Raw genomic sequence first — 16,794 nt, forward strand, 5'->3', positions numbered from 1 at the left:
AGCTGTCAAGTGCAAGAAAGATCTAAAATGGTCAAAACTCCCTTAACAATTGTCTCGCTTAGCAACAGAAATTTTGAGATCAATAGTGGTCGCAAGTCGAGGACTCCGTATAACCTGCAGTCATCAAAGAGTGTACAGAATGAATACGAATATGAATGCCATTGTGCCCATAATTAAAATATGACCAGTATCCTTTGCAATACTAAGGGCTATAATCCAAATGTTTAAAATGGACAGGGCTTTTTCTAAGTGAAAAGGTGACAAATCACTAGAACAACACCTGAAGAGGGTTCAAATGTGTTTATTATCTTTATCAAATAATATAACAAATATAATTGCTTTCTGCCCTGCGCTACAAGCTACAAATGCTAATAGGGTTGATTTTCTTCTTAATGAAAGAACAGAAACAGCTTTATTATCCTCTTCTGCTCCTGAGCCTATTCTACAAGGCTCTGTAGCTTAAATGGGCCTTCTTTTTGATTTATGCTATTGACTTCACTTAGTAGATCGTGACTATGTCAGTATAATGCATGATTACTTCTGATTGATTGGATGGGGTCAATAGTAATTTAGTATATAACCATCCTGGCTTGTTTAGAACAGCACAGGTACGTTTGAGCTCTGATTGCACTTATGGGATCATAATATGTCAAAAGAGGTATGGCTGTAATTAAGATGGTCAATGCTGTTTATTCTTTATCTTATGTAAATGCCTCAACTGATCAAAGCTGTAATAGGCAGGAAAAATTAAATATTCATGAACCTACTTGCTGACTTGGAGTATGGAATATAAAAGGAATAAATGATAAAGAGCATGAATTAATAAAGTTAACTAAATTAGATTCTTCATGTGTTTGTAAAATTAAGAGAAAAGGGAAGGAATTAATAGATCTGAACACGTTTGCCTGATTTTACGGAGTTCAGCTAATGCATGTGTGCAAGAAAAGGAAGGTGTAGGTTTAATCATGAATGAAAGGCTGAAATGTCTACCAGAAAGAATGAATTAAATCTCATGATGTAGGTCATTCTAAGAGTGTAAGAATTCCTAGAAAGGTAACAGTTGTGATTTCTGGTTAAGGTTCCATGATTAAGTAGATATCTCTGAAGGCACGGGGATGGCATTGTGGCAGAGATTGATGACCTGGAAAGAAACGTGAGATTGCCCACCTACACTCCGGACAGTTGCTCCTCAGGAGGAGACCACAGAAACAAGAAGAGAAAGGATCAAGAGTGAATGGGGGCTGAGAAAATCTGAATAGAAGAGTGAGTAAGCAGTATGAAAAAAGTGTATTGAGATGGTTTTGCCATACAAACACAATGAACGTTGCTGAACGATTTTACGAAAGAAGAGTTAATGGAAGGAAAAATGAGAAGTTTGGCATTTAAAGAACAAAAGTCTGTACGGATGGTTTGCAAAGATGGAAAGCTATGGAGAGGTATAATGAACAGTGCTACTTCTACAAAACTACGTTTAATTAGAGTTCAATTTTCTTTTATCTCCTGCCTTTAATTTCTTCTGCTTATTACTTCCTACTCTTTGCACATTAAATAGAGCTGCTTGTCCTGAAAGTGCACAGCTTATGAGTACGGATGAGTGTCGGACCTCACTTAAAATAAAGCAGAAGGCAAATGCTTTGCTTTCACCATTGATTTAACAAAATTTAGATTTTTGTGTTGAACAAGTGTCCTACTCTCTTAAATGTAATGCTTCGTGTTTTCTTTTCCAAACGTTCTCTTATCGCATAATCTTTGGTAATGTTCCATTGTTCCTTTGAAGTTGGGCTATGCTCTTCACTCCACTTGCCCTGAGATGAGAGAAAATGAAGTTTTCATTACTACTTGTCAAACGCATATTATATAATGCTGTGTGGTTTGTCCAAAACAGGTACTTTCTATATTTACCTTTTTGCATGCATGTTTTACTATTAGCTTAAATTTAAGAGATGAGGCAATGGACGCTTCTCTCCTTTAGGACATAAAAATGCAAGTATTTTTTAACATTTACTGATATGCTTGAAACCACTCTCTGAAGCTTAGGATTGTTCCTCTCTATCAAATGCCACATTCACAATGAAATATTGGCACTATTTTGGCAAATATTTATATTTTTCCACAGTCAAGAAGGATCAGTAATCTTATAGCATTATCCCATGCATGTCTACACCAATGTTTGTGCTTATAGGAACAACTATCTTTTGTAAAATGCTTCTTGCATTGCAACAAATTGCAAAACTTTTATGGGGAGGTACTATTTAAACTCTAGTTTAAATGCAGTAAATTTAGTATTGAAGAGAAATTCAAATTGAATTTTACACTTCACAGGGTGATTTATTGTCCAGGGACCATTGGGTAATATTTCTCTCTTTCTTGATTAAATTTAGGGCTAGCTTTCCTTTACAACAGGTAGTCCTCAACATAGGACCATAATTGAGCCCAAAATTTCTGTTGCTAAGTGTTAATGTTGCTAATTTGTTTATGAGTTTTTGCCCCATTTTACAGCTTTTCTTGCCACTTTTGTTAGGCGAATCACTTCAATGGCTAGTAACACGGTTGTTTAAGTATGGATCAGTTGCCAAGCATCTGAATGTAAATTACATGACCATGGGGATGCTACAACAGTTATAAGTGTGAAAAATGGTCATAAGTCATTTTTTTCAGTGCTGTTGTAACTTCGAACGGTCACTAAATGAACCATTGTAAGTTGAGGATTACCTGTATTTTGACTAGCAGATATTATGTAGCAGGAAATATTTGGAATGCTATCATTTCTCACCTTGGTTCGTATATTTAATGGTGTTCTATGGGACTTTTTATTTTACCTTAATATATAATGAGATGGATATAATGAAATGGATCTGAATCATAGATAGTCTCATTTGCTTCTGGGCTCTAATATATATATTTTAAATAGAACTGCTAAGTTTTTTTAATTAAGACATTTGAATTAAGATCCTGATACATTGAGCAAATTGGATTAACTTGTATAGGAGATACATTTATCAGACTGTTTCTATCTATCTATCTATCTATCTATCTATCTATCTATCTATCTATCTATCTATCTATCATCTATCTATCTATCTATCTATCATCTATCTATCTATTATCTATATATATCCCAGAAAAAGATCATGTATTTAAATTTTGTTTTATTCGATTGATATGGTTGTAAGATTAATCAATTAATAAACTATAATGTATTATACTGTACCATATTATACCACAATATACCATACCATACTGCTGTGACTGTACATAGTTCATCAGACATAAATTTTATTTTTTTCTTGATTATTTACTAAAGAGGTTTTAATCTTTTCTTTCTCTTCACTATGGAAGTTTTTAAAATGTAATGGCTGAAATTTGTATATTTGTTTAAAATAGCACCATAATTACGTTACTATAGTGCACAATCTAAGTTTTTTTTCCCACAGCGATATGCAGTATAAATGTTTGGAAATTTAATTTGACACAGGTATAAAAACAAGAAGAACAGCATCATGTTATATATAAATCATGTTTAAAATAAAGTTTTTTTTTATTTTTTATGAGTAATTCTGTAGAAGTGCACCTTAGTGTTAAAGAAATTCAGGTATGTCATTAAATATAACAAAATAGGACATGGATGATACCCAGCATGCCTGCATCTGAGGTCCTGAACCCATTTACTGCAGAAGAAAATCTTACTGAATTCGAAAAATTCTGAAGAAATATTATAGGACTATACTTCATAGTATTTTCTTCTAATGTTCCTTTTCAAAGTTACAAAAGAAAATTAGTATGGCCTTCCTCATCTTGGTACTTCTGAGAATTAGGGAATTATAATTCCAGCAGCCAAGTAGGGATAGCATACATCAAGATTCTCAATCAGTACTTCAAGTCTGTGCTGGTATATGCAGTGAAAATCCGAATTAATGGTTTATATAGGAACTACAACCGGATGCCCTGCAGATGTGATGAGACCACTTCTACCTTTACAAGTTATGAGGTTAATGAACACTTGATTGGGGAAAGTGCATTGATGCTATTCTATTCTCTTCTTCACATATTTTTCCTTCATGGAAGTTTCAGTTCTGACATTTACCTGAGCCATGAAGACAGACACCTTTATTTTCTATGATCTTTAACTAGCAGACAATCAACATTATTGTTTCAAAAGTATTACAAGAATGGCTGCAGCAAAGAGCTCCCACAGTCCACAACCAAAATATGGCATTTCTCATCACATAATATAGCAATGGTGCCCAGCTTGGACAGATACAAAAGTGTTCTTAATACGAATTAATGAAGTATAAAACTAGTAAAGCTTCCTGGTATAGATGGCTATATATTACCTCTAGCAAATGGTGGCAGGAGGTTTCTCATTACCAGTTGCTAGGAAACCAAGGTGGGATAGTGTATTGTGCTCATATCTCACTTATTGACTTTCTACAAATACCTTGTTGATTAGTGAGAGAAAGAATCAACAGGGCTTTGATCTGACCAGCAGATCAGTATTTTTGACACTAAAATTGCTGTAAAATATAATCATTAGGAGGATATGATTTCATGTAGGTGTTTAGACATCCCCAGGTCAAATTGTACATCTCAACAAAGAAAGTTACTGACACAAAATGAAACACAAAACACATATAATTTTGCAAATATAAATGCATGCATATTATTTATGTGCATCTATTTACAGAATTGGAATAAGGAAACAATGACGATGATGTATTTGGTTGCTCTTTGAATTGCTTCCCTGTGACTTTTTTCTGTCTTTTTAATGTGAACGGAATGGTCCTAAAAGTTGAGTGATTTGTTAGGTCTATTGTTAGGACTTAATTCTTACAAACAGAGAAGAAGTGATAGAGGGAGTTGAAACTGCAGGAACCTTGGGTGAGAGTGACCATGTCATACTAGAATTCAACATAACACAAACACAAGCAATAGAACATAATGACACCAGAGTCTTGGATTTTAAAAGAGCTGATTTTAATAAACTCAGAGAGAACTTGGGAAAGATTCTATGGATGAAAATCCTAAAGTGGAAAACAACTCAAGAATCTTGGGAAACTCTGAAATGTATGATCATAGAAGCCCAGACCAGCGTAATACCACTGAGAAAGAAAAACAAGAAATCCAAGAAGAAACCAGCATGGCTGCACAAAGATCTCTCTGGCAAATTGAAAGAAAAAAAGGACAAGTACAAAAAATGGAAAGAAGGACATACAACTAAGACAGAATATCAGCAGATAGCCGGAATCTGCAAAGATGAAGTCAGGATAGCAAAGGCTCAGAACGAACAAAGACTTGCAACAAAAATCAAAGATAATAAAAAACTATAATAAAAAATGTTTCTTCCAACATATAAATAACAAGAAAAAAATCAAGGAAACAGTTGGTCCACTATAGAGAGAATATGTCAAGGAAGTAACAGGCAACAGAGAGAAAGCAGAACTGCTTAACTCATTCTTTGCACCCATCTTCACGCAAAAAGAAACTATAGCTCAACCCACCAAAAACATAACTGTAAAAGACAGACCAGAAATAAAAGTTAAAATAAGCAAAAAACATAGTAAGAGAACACCTGTCTGATCTTGATGAAAACAAAACACCGGGGCCTGATGGATTACATCCCAGAGTTTTAAAGGAGCTGGCAGAGGTAATCTCAGAACCACTACACCATATCTTTCAAAAATCCTGGAGCACCATGGAACTACCAGAGGACTGGAAAAGAGCAGATGTGGTTCCCATCTTCAAAAAAGGAAAAAGAAAACAGATCCAGGAAACTATAGACCAATCAGCCTAACATCAATACCCAGGAAGATACTGGAAAAGATCATTTAAAAAAAAAACCAGCTCTGCCAACATCAAGAAACAAGTAAAGTAATAGCTAGCAGTCATCACGGGTTTGTTAAGAACAGATCATACCAAACCAATCTTATTTCATTCTTCAACAAAGTAACTAAATTAGTAGACCAGCAAACTACTCTTGACATAATATATTTAGACTTCAGTAAGGCATTCGACAAGGTAGACAGACCACAACCTACTTCTTAGTAAGCTAGAAAAAAGTGGGATAGCACCACCACTAGATGGACTGGCAACTGGCTGACAAACTATACTCAACGAGTAGTACTTAATGGGTCTAATGGGTCATGGAGGGAAGTAAGCAGTGGGGTGCCACAAGGGTCTGTCTTAGGTCCTGTACTCTTCAATATCTTCATTAACGACTTAGATGAGGGAATAGAAGGGGAACTTACCAAATTTGCAGATGATACTAAGCTGGCAGGAATAGCTAACACCCAAGAAGATAGTCTCAAGATCCAGATGGATCTTGACAGACTAGAACACTGGGCCGTATCTAACAAAATGAAATTCAATGTAGACAAAAGTAAAGTCCTACACTTAGGCAAGAAAAACCAAAAGTACACATATAGACTGGGTGAAACCAGGCTCACTAGCAGTAACTGTGAAAGGGATCTTGGAGTCCTAGTGGACAACCAGCTAAATATGAGCCAGCAGTGTGCAGCAGCAGCCAAAAAAAGCTAATGCAATCCTAAGCTGCATTAACAGAGGGATACAATCAAGGTCAAGGGAGGTACTAATACCACTCTATAACGCCTTAGTAAGACCACACCTAGAGTACTGCATCCAGTTTTGGTCACCACATTATAAAAAAGATGTTGAGACTCTAGAAAAAGTATAGAGAAGAGCAACCAGGATGATTAAGGGACCGGAGGCTAAAACATACAACAAACAATTACAGGAATTGGGCTTGGCTAGTCTAGCAGAGAGAAGGACCAGGGGAGACATGATAGCAGCCTTCCAATATTTGAGGGGCTGCCACAGAGAGAAAGGGGTCAAGCTACTTTTCTAAAGTGCCTGTAGGCCAGACAAGGAATAATGGATAGAAACTGAACAAGGAGAGATTTAACCTGGAAATAAGGAGAAACTTTCTGACAGTGAGAACAATCAACCAATGGAACAGCTTTCCCTCAGAAGTTATGGGAGCACCATCACTTGAGACTTTCGAGAAGAGATTGGACTGCCATTTGTCAGCAATGGTGTAGGGTCTCCCATTTGGGTGGGCAGTTGGACTAGATGACCTACAAGGTCCCTTCCAACTCTGATTATCTGTTATCTATTCAATAGCAGTTCTATAGATGAATAATCCCTCTGAACCACCTAACCTGTCTAATTGTGATTGTTAATTTACTTTCAACAAATATGGGTTCCTCTACATCAGGGGTGTCAAACTCACAACCGGGTGCATCACATTTTGGCCAACCCCACCCCCTTTTTAGTGAAAGGGGGAAAAGTCACAATACATCACGTGATGTTGTGAGATTGACAACCCTGCTCTACATATTTGAAAATGAAGATCATTCATTCATGTAAAATAAATCTGAACGCTTTCAGTTACCAATTTTAATAGTGATAAACTCAAGAAATCTGTGCTTCAACTGCCCCCAAACTGGTTAAATCTGCAAAGCAACTCATTGCAAAAGACCTTGAAAAATCCACAGGTCCAACCAACAATGTTGCTTAGACAACAGTGAGTGAACTATGTGGGAGAAATGACAGGTAAGATCTTGTTTTTCTAACCTCGTCCTTTAAAATCTATCAAAGAAAACTTTGATAAGCCTGAAACAATGTTTTGGATTCACTGTTTTTATCCTGAAACTAAAAATGGCAGCCCATAAATAGTAAACATGCATTCATATTCTCATAAGGCTGCTTGTGTTTTCTACTAATTAGAGGTTGAATCAGAACATGTTTATCTAGAATTTCATTTAAACCAGTGTTTCCCAATGTTGTCCCCCTTAAGATATTTGGACTTCAACTATCCAGAATTCCCTAGACCTCCAGAGTTGAAGTCCAAATATCCTCAAGTGATCAGAAACACTGATTTAAATATACAATTTAATCAGAGGTGCCTAAACGTTTGCATGCAATTGAAGGAGACATTTGTTACCTATTTTGGAAGAATCATGAAAATGACGTTTGTAAGTTAACATATATGGAAACTTTAGGCTTTCTCAACTAAGACTGTACCATAAGCTAGAAGGAAAGAAAGGATTTTATGGATCATGTCTATCCTTTGAATTAAAAAAAAAAGCTTGAATATCAATAAAATACAGTAGCAGCAATAAAAGGTGTTTGGCATGCAAGTTTGCCTGTGAAAATGACCTGCTGGAACCCATCAGGGGTAAATGTTACTGACAGAAGCTTTAGGGACAATACACCTGGGAGGGAGAATTAAGTGTTCCCTCCTTTGCTGAACTTTGTGTAATACAAATGGCCCCATCATAAGAACCTTGGCAACTGAATATAGACTGCAGTAAGATGCTGAGATATGGCAGAAACAAAGCATATCATTTCCCCTGAATATATAATGAACACACGGTCAAAGATAATTATGAAAGGAAAGAGTGGAAGGAAATAAGCTGTGCAATGATGTTTTTGCATTCCAAACTGAACTGCAGCAAAGCTAGGCAAACATACCTGGAATTCCAAAAACTTCCAGAAACACTGGATGGCAGCAAAGAGACAAGGAAAAGTTAACTCTTTCTGGCCATTTTCTTAGTCACCTGGATTTTTGCAGCCTAGATCTGGCAGCTTTTAGCAAAGATATTTTATGCCTGAGAATTTGACTCCACCGGTGACCCATACATCTATTTCTGTTAACAGGAGAGACTTATTACTTATGCCAAAGAAATTCCTGGATATATATTTGCCTAAGAAGTTTTTAGATTTCCTTGTTTGAGGCCTGAACTTCCTTTCCTACCGTGTTTCTCATATAATAAGGCCGGGTCTTTCTTTTTTTTTTTTGAGCCCCGAAAAAACGGCTAGGCCGTCTTTTCGGGGGTGACTTAATTCCCGCCCCTTGCATCCTCGGGCAGGCGGGCGGGACAGCTTGGATGTTGACCTCGGCGTTGGTGGGGCACTTTGTATCAGGAGACCTTCCACGACCGTTGCTTTCCCTTCTCCCCATGCTGCCGCGGCATTTAGAGCAACACTGTGGTGCTTGGCGCAGCCACGCAGCATTTGGCGCAGCCATGCGGGGCCGGCCAGGGGTCCTTCCTGCAAATGGAGCCCAGCGGAGACACTCGGCTTCAGGCGCTCCTGTCACCGCCTTCCTGGGCATCGTTCGAAGGCAAAGCCCATCCTTTTAAAAACAACATCCTACTATCGGTACGACAAAGCCTGCCATGCCCAAGAGGGCAGCCCAACCCCACATGGGGAGGCAAATCTCCTGGGGCCACAGTGCAGGATCAGCCCACCCCGGGAGAAGCGCCCAGCCGCCATCCCTGCCTGGCACCGTGCAGAGCACGAAGAGCTTTGCCTGAGGCGCCCAGTGCAGCTGGCAGGTGGGCCCTCCTGCCTGGCGGCGGAGCTCTGGCCAAAGCAGCGAGCGCCTCTCCACCGGACCCTCCACTTATCCCACCAGGGCCGCATCAGAGCCGGGTGGGGTTGGCAGAGCCGGGAAAGTGAGCCACTGGTGCGCACCTGCCTGCCAAGCGAAAGAACCAGGCTGACTTGAGCTTGGCTTCCTTCCCAAGTCCCTCCAGCCTGACCCGGAAGGGGCCACTGGGAGAGGCTACCTGAGGCAGTGATAGCGCTCACCCATCCGTGAACAGGGAGGCAAGGCGACAGCCCGTGCCACGTCCTCCTCCAAGCTGAGCCCCGCCGAGTGAGTGCCTCTGCCTGATGCTCATGCCGCTGCAGCATTTGGAGCTGCCAGTGAGTTGGGAGATGCATGGGGACAGGGAAGGGCTGGGTGAGGGGTGGAAAGGATGGGCGGCTTCGGGCTCTCTCCGCTGGACCTGCCGGCCAGGGAAGCAGCACCTGAAGCCGAGTGTCTCCACCAGGCTCCGGTTGCAGGGAGGAGCCCTGGCTGGCTGCGCGTGGCTGCGCCAAACGCCGCGTGGCTGCGCCAAACACCGCGGCGTTGCTCCAAACACTGTGGCAACCCCCCCGCCATTCCCCCCCATTTCACATGTTTTAATATAAGCCTTAATTTGGGGGGAGGGGCTTAATTTCATTTGATGCCAAGAAAACATGCTGGGACTTCCTATTGGGGGAGGCCGTATTGTTGGAGAAATAGGGTAATAGCTGCATTACCCTTGTTGGGATTCTGACCGTAGCTCTCCATTATCAGCATGCAGCACCTCTCAGTTTGTATCAAAGCCTCTCTTGCCATTCAGCCCAGCTGGAACTGTCCTATATTCTTTCACAGGTTCCTGAGCAAGTTATAAGCAAAAATTTAAGGAGCAGAAGCCTATGGGAAGCCTGGGCTCTGATTTTATTTTTAGTGGGATTGTGTTTGGCTATGGCTGTCTGTTGAGGAATTTTTAAGACAATTTTGAGGCCTTTCCTATAGAAAGTGTTCAAGAATGCCTCTTGCATTTCCGAATATATTTCTTTCTCTTTCTGAACCCTTAAAAACATTTACTTGATAAACTACAATTTTAGGGTTTTCATCTTATTGTTGCAGTTTACTGTTGCAAGTACAAATGGCATTGTCATAAAGGAGATTGCAGTATAAGTAGGGATTCCTTTATTATTTTAGAAAATTGTAATACAAGGCTTCTGAGGTTCTTAATAATAGATTCAGCTGCCATTGCTTCTAATTACATTAAAAAACTGGTGTGGAAAGTTAAGGTTGCCCAAAACTTTTATCCTCAACCATTATTTCCATATACACATACGGTACATTTTCAAGCTGTACGTTTTGTTTAAAACAATTACTAAATTGTACTGGGAAAAAAACTTCATAGTCATTAAATAATTTTCCTTTTGGATCTTTGACAATCACAGAAAAGAAATATGTAAGACAGGGGTTACAGTAATTCATAGCATGTCCCACAAGAGGCTTAATTCTGCAGCCTACTTTCTGTCAAGTATTCCTTGTCTTCTATTCTGGGGGAGGAAAATGATCAGGCAAGATAGAACATTTGAAGTAAGGAAAGAAGAAAAGCAGATGTAGGAGATTTATGCCTACAAAAATAGTATACTCTAATTATTTAAGGGTTGATTTGCTGAATCATAGGATGAAAGGAATCAACCAGGTGGTCAATCCAAGGAATGACTTGTCATCTTTAGATCCACATTCTAGACCTGGGCTACAGATCTAGATTCAAAAGCCATCTCTTGCTCCATATGGTGAATGAGAAACAAAAAGTATATTTGTCACACAATTCCACCTCCTGAGGGTTCTATAGAAAAGTCATAAGTGTAACTTTCCTTTTCTTTCTATCTCTTTCTTTCCTCCCTCCCTCCCTCCCTCCCTCCCTCCCTCCCTCCCTCCCTTCCTTCCTTCCTTCCTTCCTTTTTCTTCTAGTTCTATTTCTGGGATGCTATGTGGAAATGATAGGCGTTTATCTCTGTATCCTTTTCATTATTGTCTATAAGCATTATCTCAATGCAAGAGTAATTCCTTCGTTTCACTTTAGTACTTTGGAGGATTGTTAACCAAGAAAGGAACACAAATATTTTCCAGCTAAGACAAAACACACATGCGTACACACACATATATCCCCAGACCCCATACTTGCTTCTAGTTCAGACATTTATTAGCAATTTAAGTGGCACATGATGCTTGCTTTAGGTTGTATACAATGAGTGAGCGCCTGCAAAATTGCAAAGTAATGTACTTTGTTATAAATATTTATGCTTTTCCCTGCAGTGACAAGCCTATCTAAAGGAGAAATAAAAAAACCTTCTCCTTAAGGAGTTGAAGACTTCCTTTCAAATGAGTCATTTCCAATTGCAACATCCTTCTAGTACTCTTTCATTCAGGCATGCTATAGGTTTTCTTTGGTGATTGCTGAAGTTTTAAGCTCCCTCCACTTTCTAACTTGGTGCTGACCTGTAGTCCTCAGGTTGGAGGAGACACTGTTGGAAGAGTTGTAGAGACTTCTGCTGCAGCTACTGCTACAGTTGTACTTTCTCTTCCACGTAGTATTAGGCGCAGGCAACGCCGAAATTCTTCATTCTTCCAAGTATAGAGCAGTGGGTTGAAGGCAGAGAGAGAACACAGAAGGAGACAGCTGGATAACTGCAGCTCCCGGGGGGCAGGATGAAAGAAAAAGTTCAGGAGGCTTACCCACACCAATGGTTGGGTTGTCAGGAAGAATGTCAGACACAGGAGCAACGCAGAGATGCTGCTCAAATGGCGCTGGGACCGACGGGAAGCTTGGCCAGTAGTATGGAGAAAGGGCAGCTGTTGCAGAAGATGGAAGTCAAGGACACTGACCCGTTTGACACTGCCTTGAACGTGCCTTACAATCCTCATGTAGCAATGGAGCAGGAGAACGGTCTGGCTGAGAATAGCAAGGGCTATTCCTAGGCTTGCATAGTTAGAGCTGTTGTTACTGGTGGCATTTTCAGACTCTTGCTGGATTGATTGCCAGGTTTCCAGTCCTGGTTGGACCAAGGCAAGGAGAAGAGCAAATATCCAGGTCAAACATATCATCCAAGTAGAATGCTTCCTCTGATAAACAGCCTGGTAGACAATGTGTGGCTTGGTAATGATCACGTACCGGTTGAAGGCCACCAAGAGGTGGGAAAGTAATGAAACAAACAGCCCAAGAACAAGAAGACTACTCTGGAATAAGTGGTAACCTTCTGAATGAGCTGTAGGGGAACCAGAAGGTAGCAATCCCTGCATTGCTTCTTGTGGCATCCAAAAACCACACACACTCAGGTCAGCGATACAACCATTCACAATGAAAGCATTGCTGGTGATACGCAGCTTTCTGGAAGTGAAGACCATATAAATAACCATGAAGTTGGATAAAGTTCCAGAGATAGCCAACAACAAATAGAGTAGAGACAAAGGCAACCTAGTTCCTAGGGAGTCTTCACGACAAAGGAACAATTGTAGGGGTCTGGAGCTCCAGGAAGAAGAGAAGGAAGAAGTGTTGACCATCTTGTTGCACAGAAGTTAAACTTTCTCACACCTCCAAACAAACGTATTCGCTGCTTGATTCTAAGTGATGAAGCCCTTCCGAAATTAAGACATGTCTACAGGACTACACACAACAGACAGCCAAAGACAGATGGTTGGAAAAGTTGAAGGCATCCCCGAGAATGCAGATAATATTTAAGAGAATCAGACAAACTGGATTCTACAGAAGTCCATAAAACTCCCTGATCATTCCAGATTCAGTGTCAGCTATAAGCAATTTTTTTTTAAAAAAAAGCATAGATGGGATTCAGAAAATAAAGTGAAGATGCAGTGTTGTTTGAACCGGCGATGAGTTCCCAAAAAGTGCATGTGAAGTGTGGCAATTGCGAATAAGCAAAACATAAAAAAAACAAAAAACAAATCCAGAGCAAAAATAATAATTCAACCATATAGGTCCCCTTTTAGATGCCCAAGACCTCCTAAGGTAGCAATGAGTACCCTAAGATAGGAAAATGAGGAGCATTCCTCCAAGAAGGAAAAGGAATACCCCAAAATCCTAGGAAGTGTCTTAGCAGTGCATCTGAAGATGTGGCACGTTCTCTTGAGCTTTCCAAAATGCTTGCTGTATCTATCAGCGCTAGAATGTGATGCTTCTGCGTCTGATCTTTATGAATTATTCAGAGATTATAGGAGGGAGAAGGGGAGGGAGAAGAAAATGTCACTTGCTCTAAAAAGGCAGCTATTGCAGAAATGGATATTTCTCCCTCTCCCTCTCCCTCCACCCACTGTGGTTCCTGAGTCACATTTTGTTTGAGATGGTAGTTCTGTTCATTGCTCTTTTTGGCCTTCTCCTACCACTGATGTTCATTCATCCCAAGCTGCTGCTTGGGATCCCAAACGCCTGCTTCCACATATTCTTCTCAACTCTAGGTTTGTGTTACGGTGAGAAAAGTTTTGATGCTTCTCCCAGTTTCAAATCATATGACCTAATTTTATCGTAATTGCAACATTCAAACCCTCCCTTAATTACATACCTTCCTGCTCCTTGGCAACAAGAATTGTTATATTTCTGAGTTGGCCTTCTAATATAATCCCATCTATGTTATGTAAAGTTGTAAAATTAATACGTTACATAACCTTTCAACTTGGGTGTTTGAAATTTTGTGTAATGTATTAATTTGCGCAAAATATTTGCCACTTTTGAAACCTGTATGGAAATGAAACAAATAGAAACTACATATATAGAAATGAGTAACTGAGATGGATCAATATATCTTCCACTTCCTGTAATCTGTTCCATCATTTTCAAGGGGAAAAAAAAAAACAAGGAAAGTAACTGTAGTGAAAACTGGCTGACAGCAGTACTAGATATGGGTGAAGGGTCTAACTCAGAGGTGGGGAACTATGGCCATTTTGTGACTTGTGGAATTCTGGGAGTTGAAGCCCACAACTCACAAAAGGGCCATAGTTCCTCACCCCTGGTCTAATTGGATATGGGACTTTTCCTAGATGAACTCAGGTTTTGGACAACAGTTGGGACTGCTACTGTCGTACTACCCTCCCTTCTGCACAACCTCTTTCCTGATGGAACTGCTGGATTCATTACTGCATTGGTGGTGGACTTCCTGAGGATAGTAGTTCTCAGGGATTTTAATATGCCTCCAAGGGATGTTGAGTCCATGGCAGCTTAGGGCTCATGACCACCCTGACAATCATGCATTTCTTCCAAGTAATCAAAGGCTTGACATATACCAGGAGTTACACTCTTCATCTATTTTGTTTTACACAGCAGTTATGATGTGATGTGTCATTGAAGAATATTATCATTAGTCCATTCCTGCAGACCAGGGGTGTCAAATTCATGGCCTGCGGGCCGGATGCATCACGTGCTGTCCCCTCCCCCGCTCGATTTAGCAAAGGGGAAAAAAGTCCCATTATGTCACATGATGCCGCCATGACACCATGAGTTTGACACCCCTGCTGTAAGCAGAACTCTTCCAATTTGATGTCACCAACCCTCTGGAGAAGGCGGTCATGCTAGGTTGGTCCATCCCAGAAAACTAAAAGACCAATTTGGATTCTAGATAGAACTTGGGATTTTCCCTGAGGATCCGGTGAACAATGTTGCAGCTTTGGCTGCAGCCTGGAATAGGGATGGGATAGAGCAGGAGTGCCAAACTCACGGCTTGTGGACCAGATACATCATGCGCTGGCCACACGCACGGCCAGTTTAGCAAAGGGGGAAAAAGTCATGATACATCACGTGATGATGCCGTGACGATGTGAGTTTGACACTTCTGGGATAAAGGCCATGGACTACAGGTGGTCCTTCTTTAATGACCACACATTCAGTGATCATTCAAACTTATGATGGCACTGTACTAGTTATGACTGGTCCTTGTACTTATGGCTATGGCAACATTCCCACGGTCAAGAGATTGCAATTTGTGGCTTTCCTTGCTCGTTTTCCACAAGCAAAGTCAATGAGGAAGTCAGCAGGATGGTGCAAGTCATGGTCACATGAGATACTTGCTTAACTACCTGCATAGTGCTCACTTAACAAAGGCACCAGGAGTTGACAGAACTGCCATTACTAACCAGTAGAATCAATTTTTTTTGACATAACCATATTGCTTATTGACAGAGTTTCTGGTCACAATTAGTGTCATTAAGCAATGACTATCTGTACACTATTCCTATGTGGCCTCTTGTGGAACAGCAATTCTGGGACAGCATCCCCCTGGAGATATGCACAGCTTGCACTTTGCAAGTGTACCACAAGTCTTTGAAAGTTGGTTTTGCTCCCAGACCTGGGGTTACGTTGTTGCCTGATGATTTTTTTTGAAATGTAATGACTGATTTTGTCCGGGTATTACATGTCTTTTTCTCTTTTAATCGTTTTAATGATTTATTTCCTTTGTAACTACATAGAAACATAGAAAACTGATGGCAGAAAAAGGACCTAGTGGTCCATTAAGTCTGTTTGTTTTTGTTTAATTATTGTTTACCATGTTTCTCTGAAAATAAGACCCTGTCTTATAATTATTTTGCCACCAAAGGTACCAGGTCTTATTTTGGGCGGATGTCATCCACTCACCTCACTTGCGTGCATCACCCCTGGCTTCCTTTTTGCTGTCAGAGGCCTTCATGAACTTCTTTTGTGGCCGGCAAGGCTTGGCAGCCTTTGTTATCAGCTAGAGGCCTTCAGGAAACCCTTGCCAGCACAGAAAAAATGGGTCGGCAAGGCAGGTGTCAGGGTATGTGAGGCCTGGCTATAACTGTCCAAAGTTAAGTAGAAGGGCAGCTCCACACCCCCATCCCCAGTCTAGTTTAATTTTTACCTATGCACTCTGGAGTGGGCGGGATCTTAATTAGGGCTTATTTTGGGGGGTAGGACTTATATTGGGCACATGTGTAAAAATCAAGCTTGGACTTACTTTTAGGGTAGGTCATATTTTCAGGGAAATGGTATATTTATTTCGATTTTATGTTTTAATTTTCATTGGACGATGGGCATGTGTTTATTCCAAGTATGTTTACATTCAGTTTCTAATGATTGATCCACTACCTCCAATGGAAGTGGTTCCAAGTTTCAGTTACTCTTTCTGTGAACACTTTCCAACATTACTTTTGAACTTCCCTCTGGTCAGTTTAAGGTTATGCCCCATGTTCTTGATTTTTGCTTAATATCTTGATTTTTGCTTAATAGCATAATTTATAAACTGCCTAGAGGCACTGGAAGTTGGACAGCTTTCAAAACTAACTAAATAATAATTATGAAATAACACATGCCACTTTGAGTTCCTAAACAAAAGATAGTATATAAAACTAACAAATAATATTTCCCATTGTCACTATTACTGATCCTAGCATAGGACAGAAATAAAAAAACTAAT

At 40.1% G+C, this 16,794-nt stretch overlaps 2 protein-coding genes across 2 annotated transcripts in view; both read right to left on the bottom strand.

The window, feature by feature from the left end:
• Window positions 1-285: 285 nt before the first annotated feature.
• CDC14A (cell division cycle 14A) overlaps window positions 286-16,794 on the bottom strand; it is an 88,348-nt gene continuing 71,839 nt past the window's right edge. The window contains exon 15 of the mRNA XM_026700403.2: window positions 286-1,805. Coding sequence (XP_026556188.1) covers window positions 1,736-1,805 — 70 coding nt within the window. The 3' untranslated portion in view covers window positions 286-1,735. The remainder of the gene's footprint in view (window positions 1,806-16,794) is intronic.
• On the bottom strand, window positions 11,300-13,308 carry GPR88 (G protein-coupled receptor 88). Its single transcript, XM_026700404.2, has one exon. It carries the CDS (start codon window positions 12,917-12,919, stop codon window positions 11,867-11,869), a length of 1,053 nt encoding a protein of 350 aa, XP_026556189.2. The 5' UTR covers window positions 12,920-13,308; the 3' UTR covers window positions 11,300-11,866.

The sequence above is a fragment of the Pseudonaja textilis genome, chromosome 3 (assembly GCF_049901715.1).
Source record: "Pseudonaja textilis isolate UNSWEBS1 chromosome 3, rPseTex1.2, whole genome shotgun sequence".
NCBI lineage: Eukaryota > Metazoa > Chordata > Lepidosauria > Squamata > Elapidae > Pseudonaja > Pseudonaja textilis.

Coding starts and splice junctions, on each gene's coding strand:
- GPR88 (XM_026700404.2), bottom strand. CDS start 12,919: ATGGTCAACACTTCTTCCTTCTCTTCTTCCTGGAGCTCCAGACCCCTA.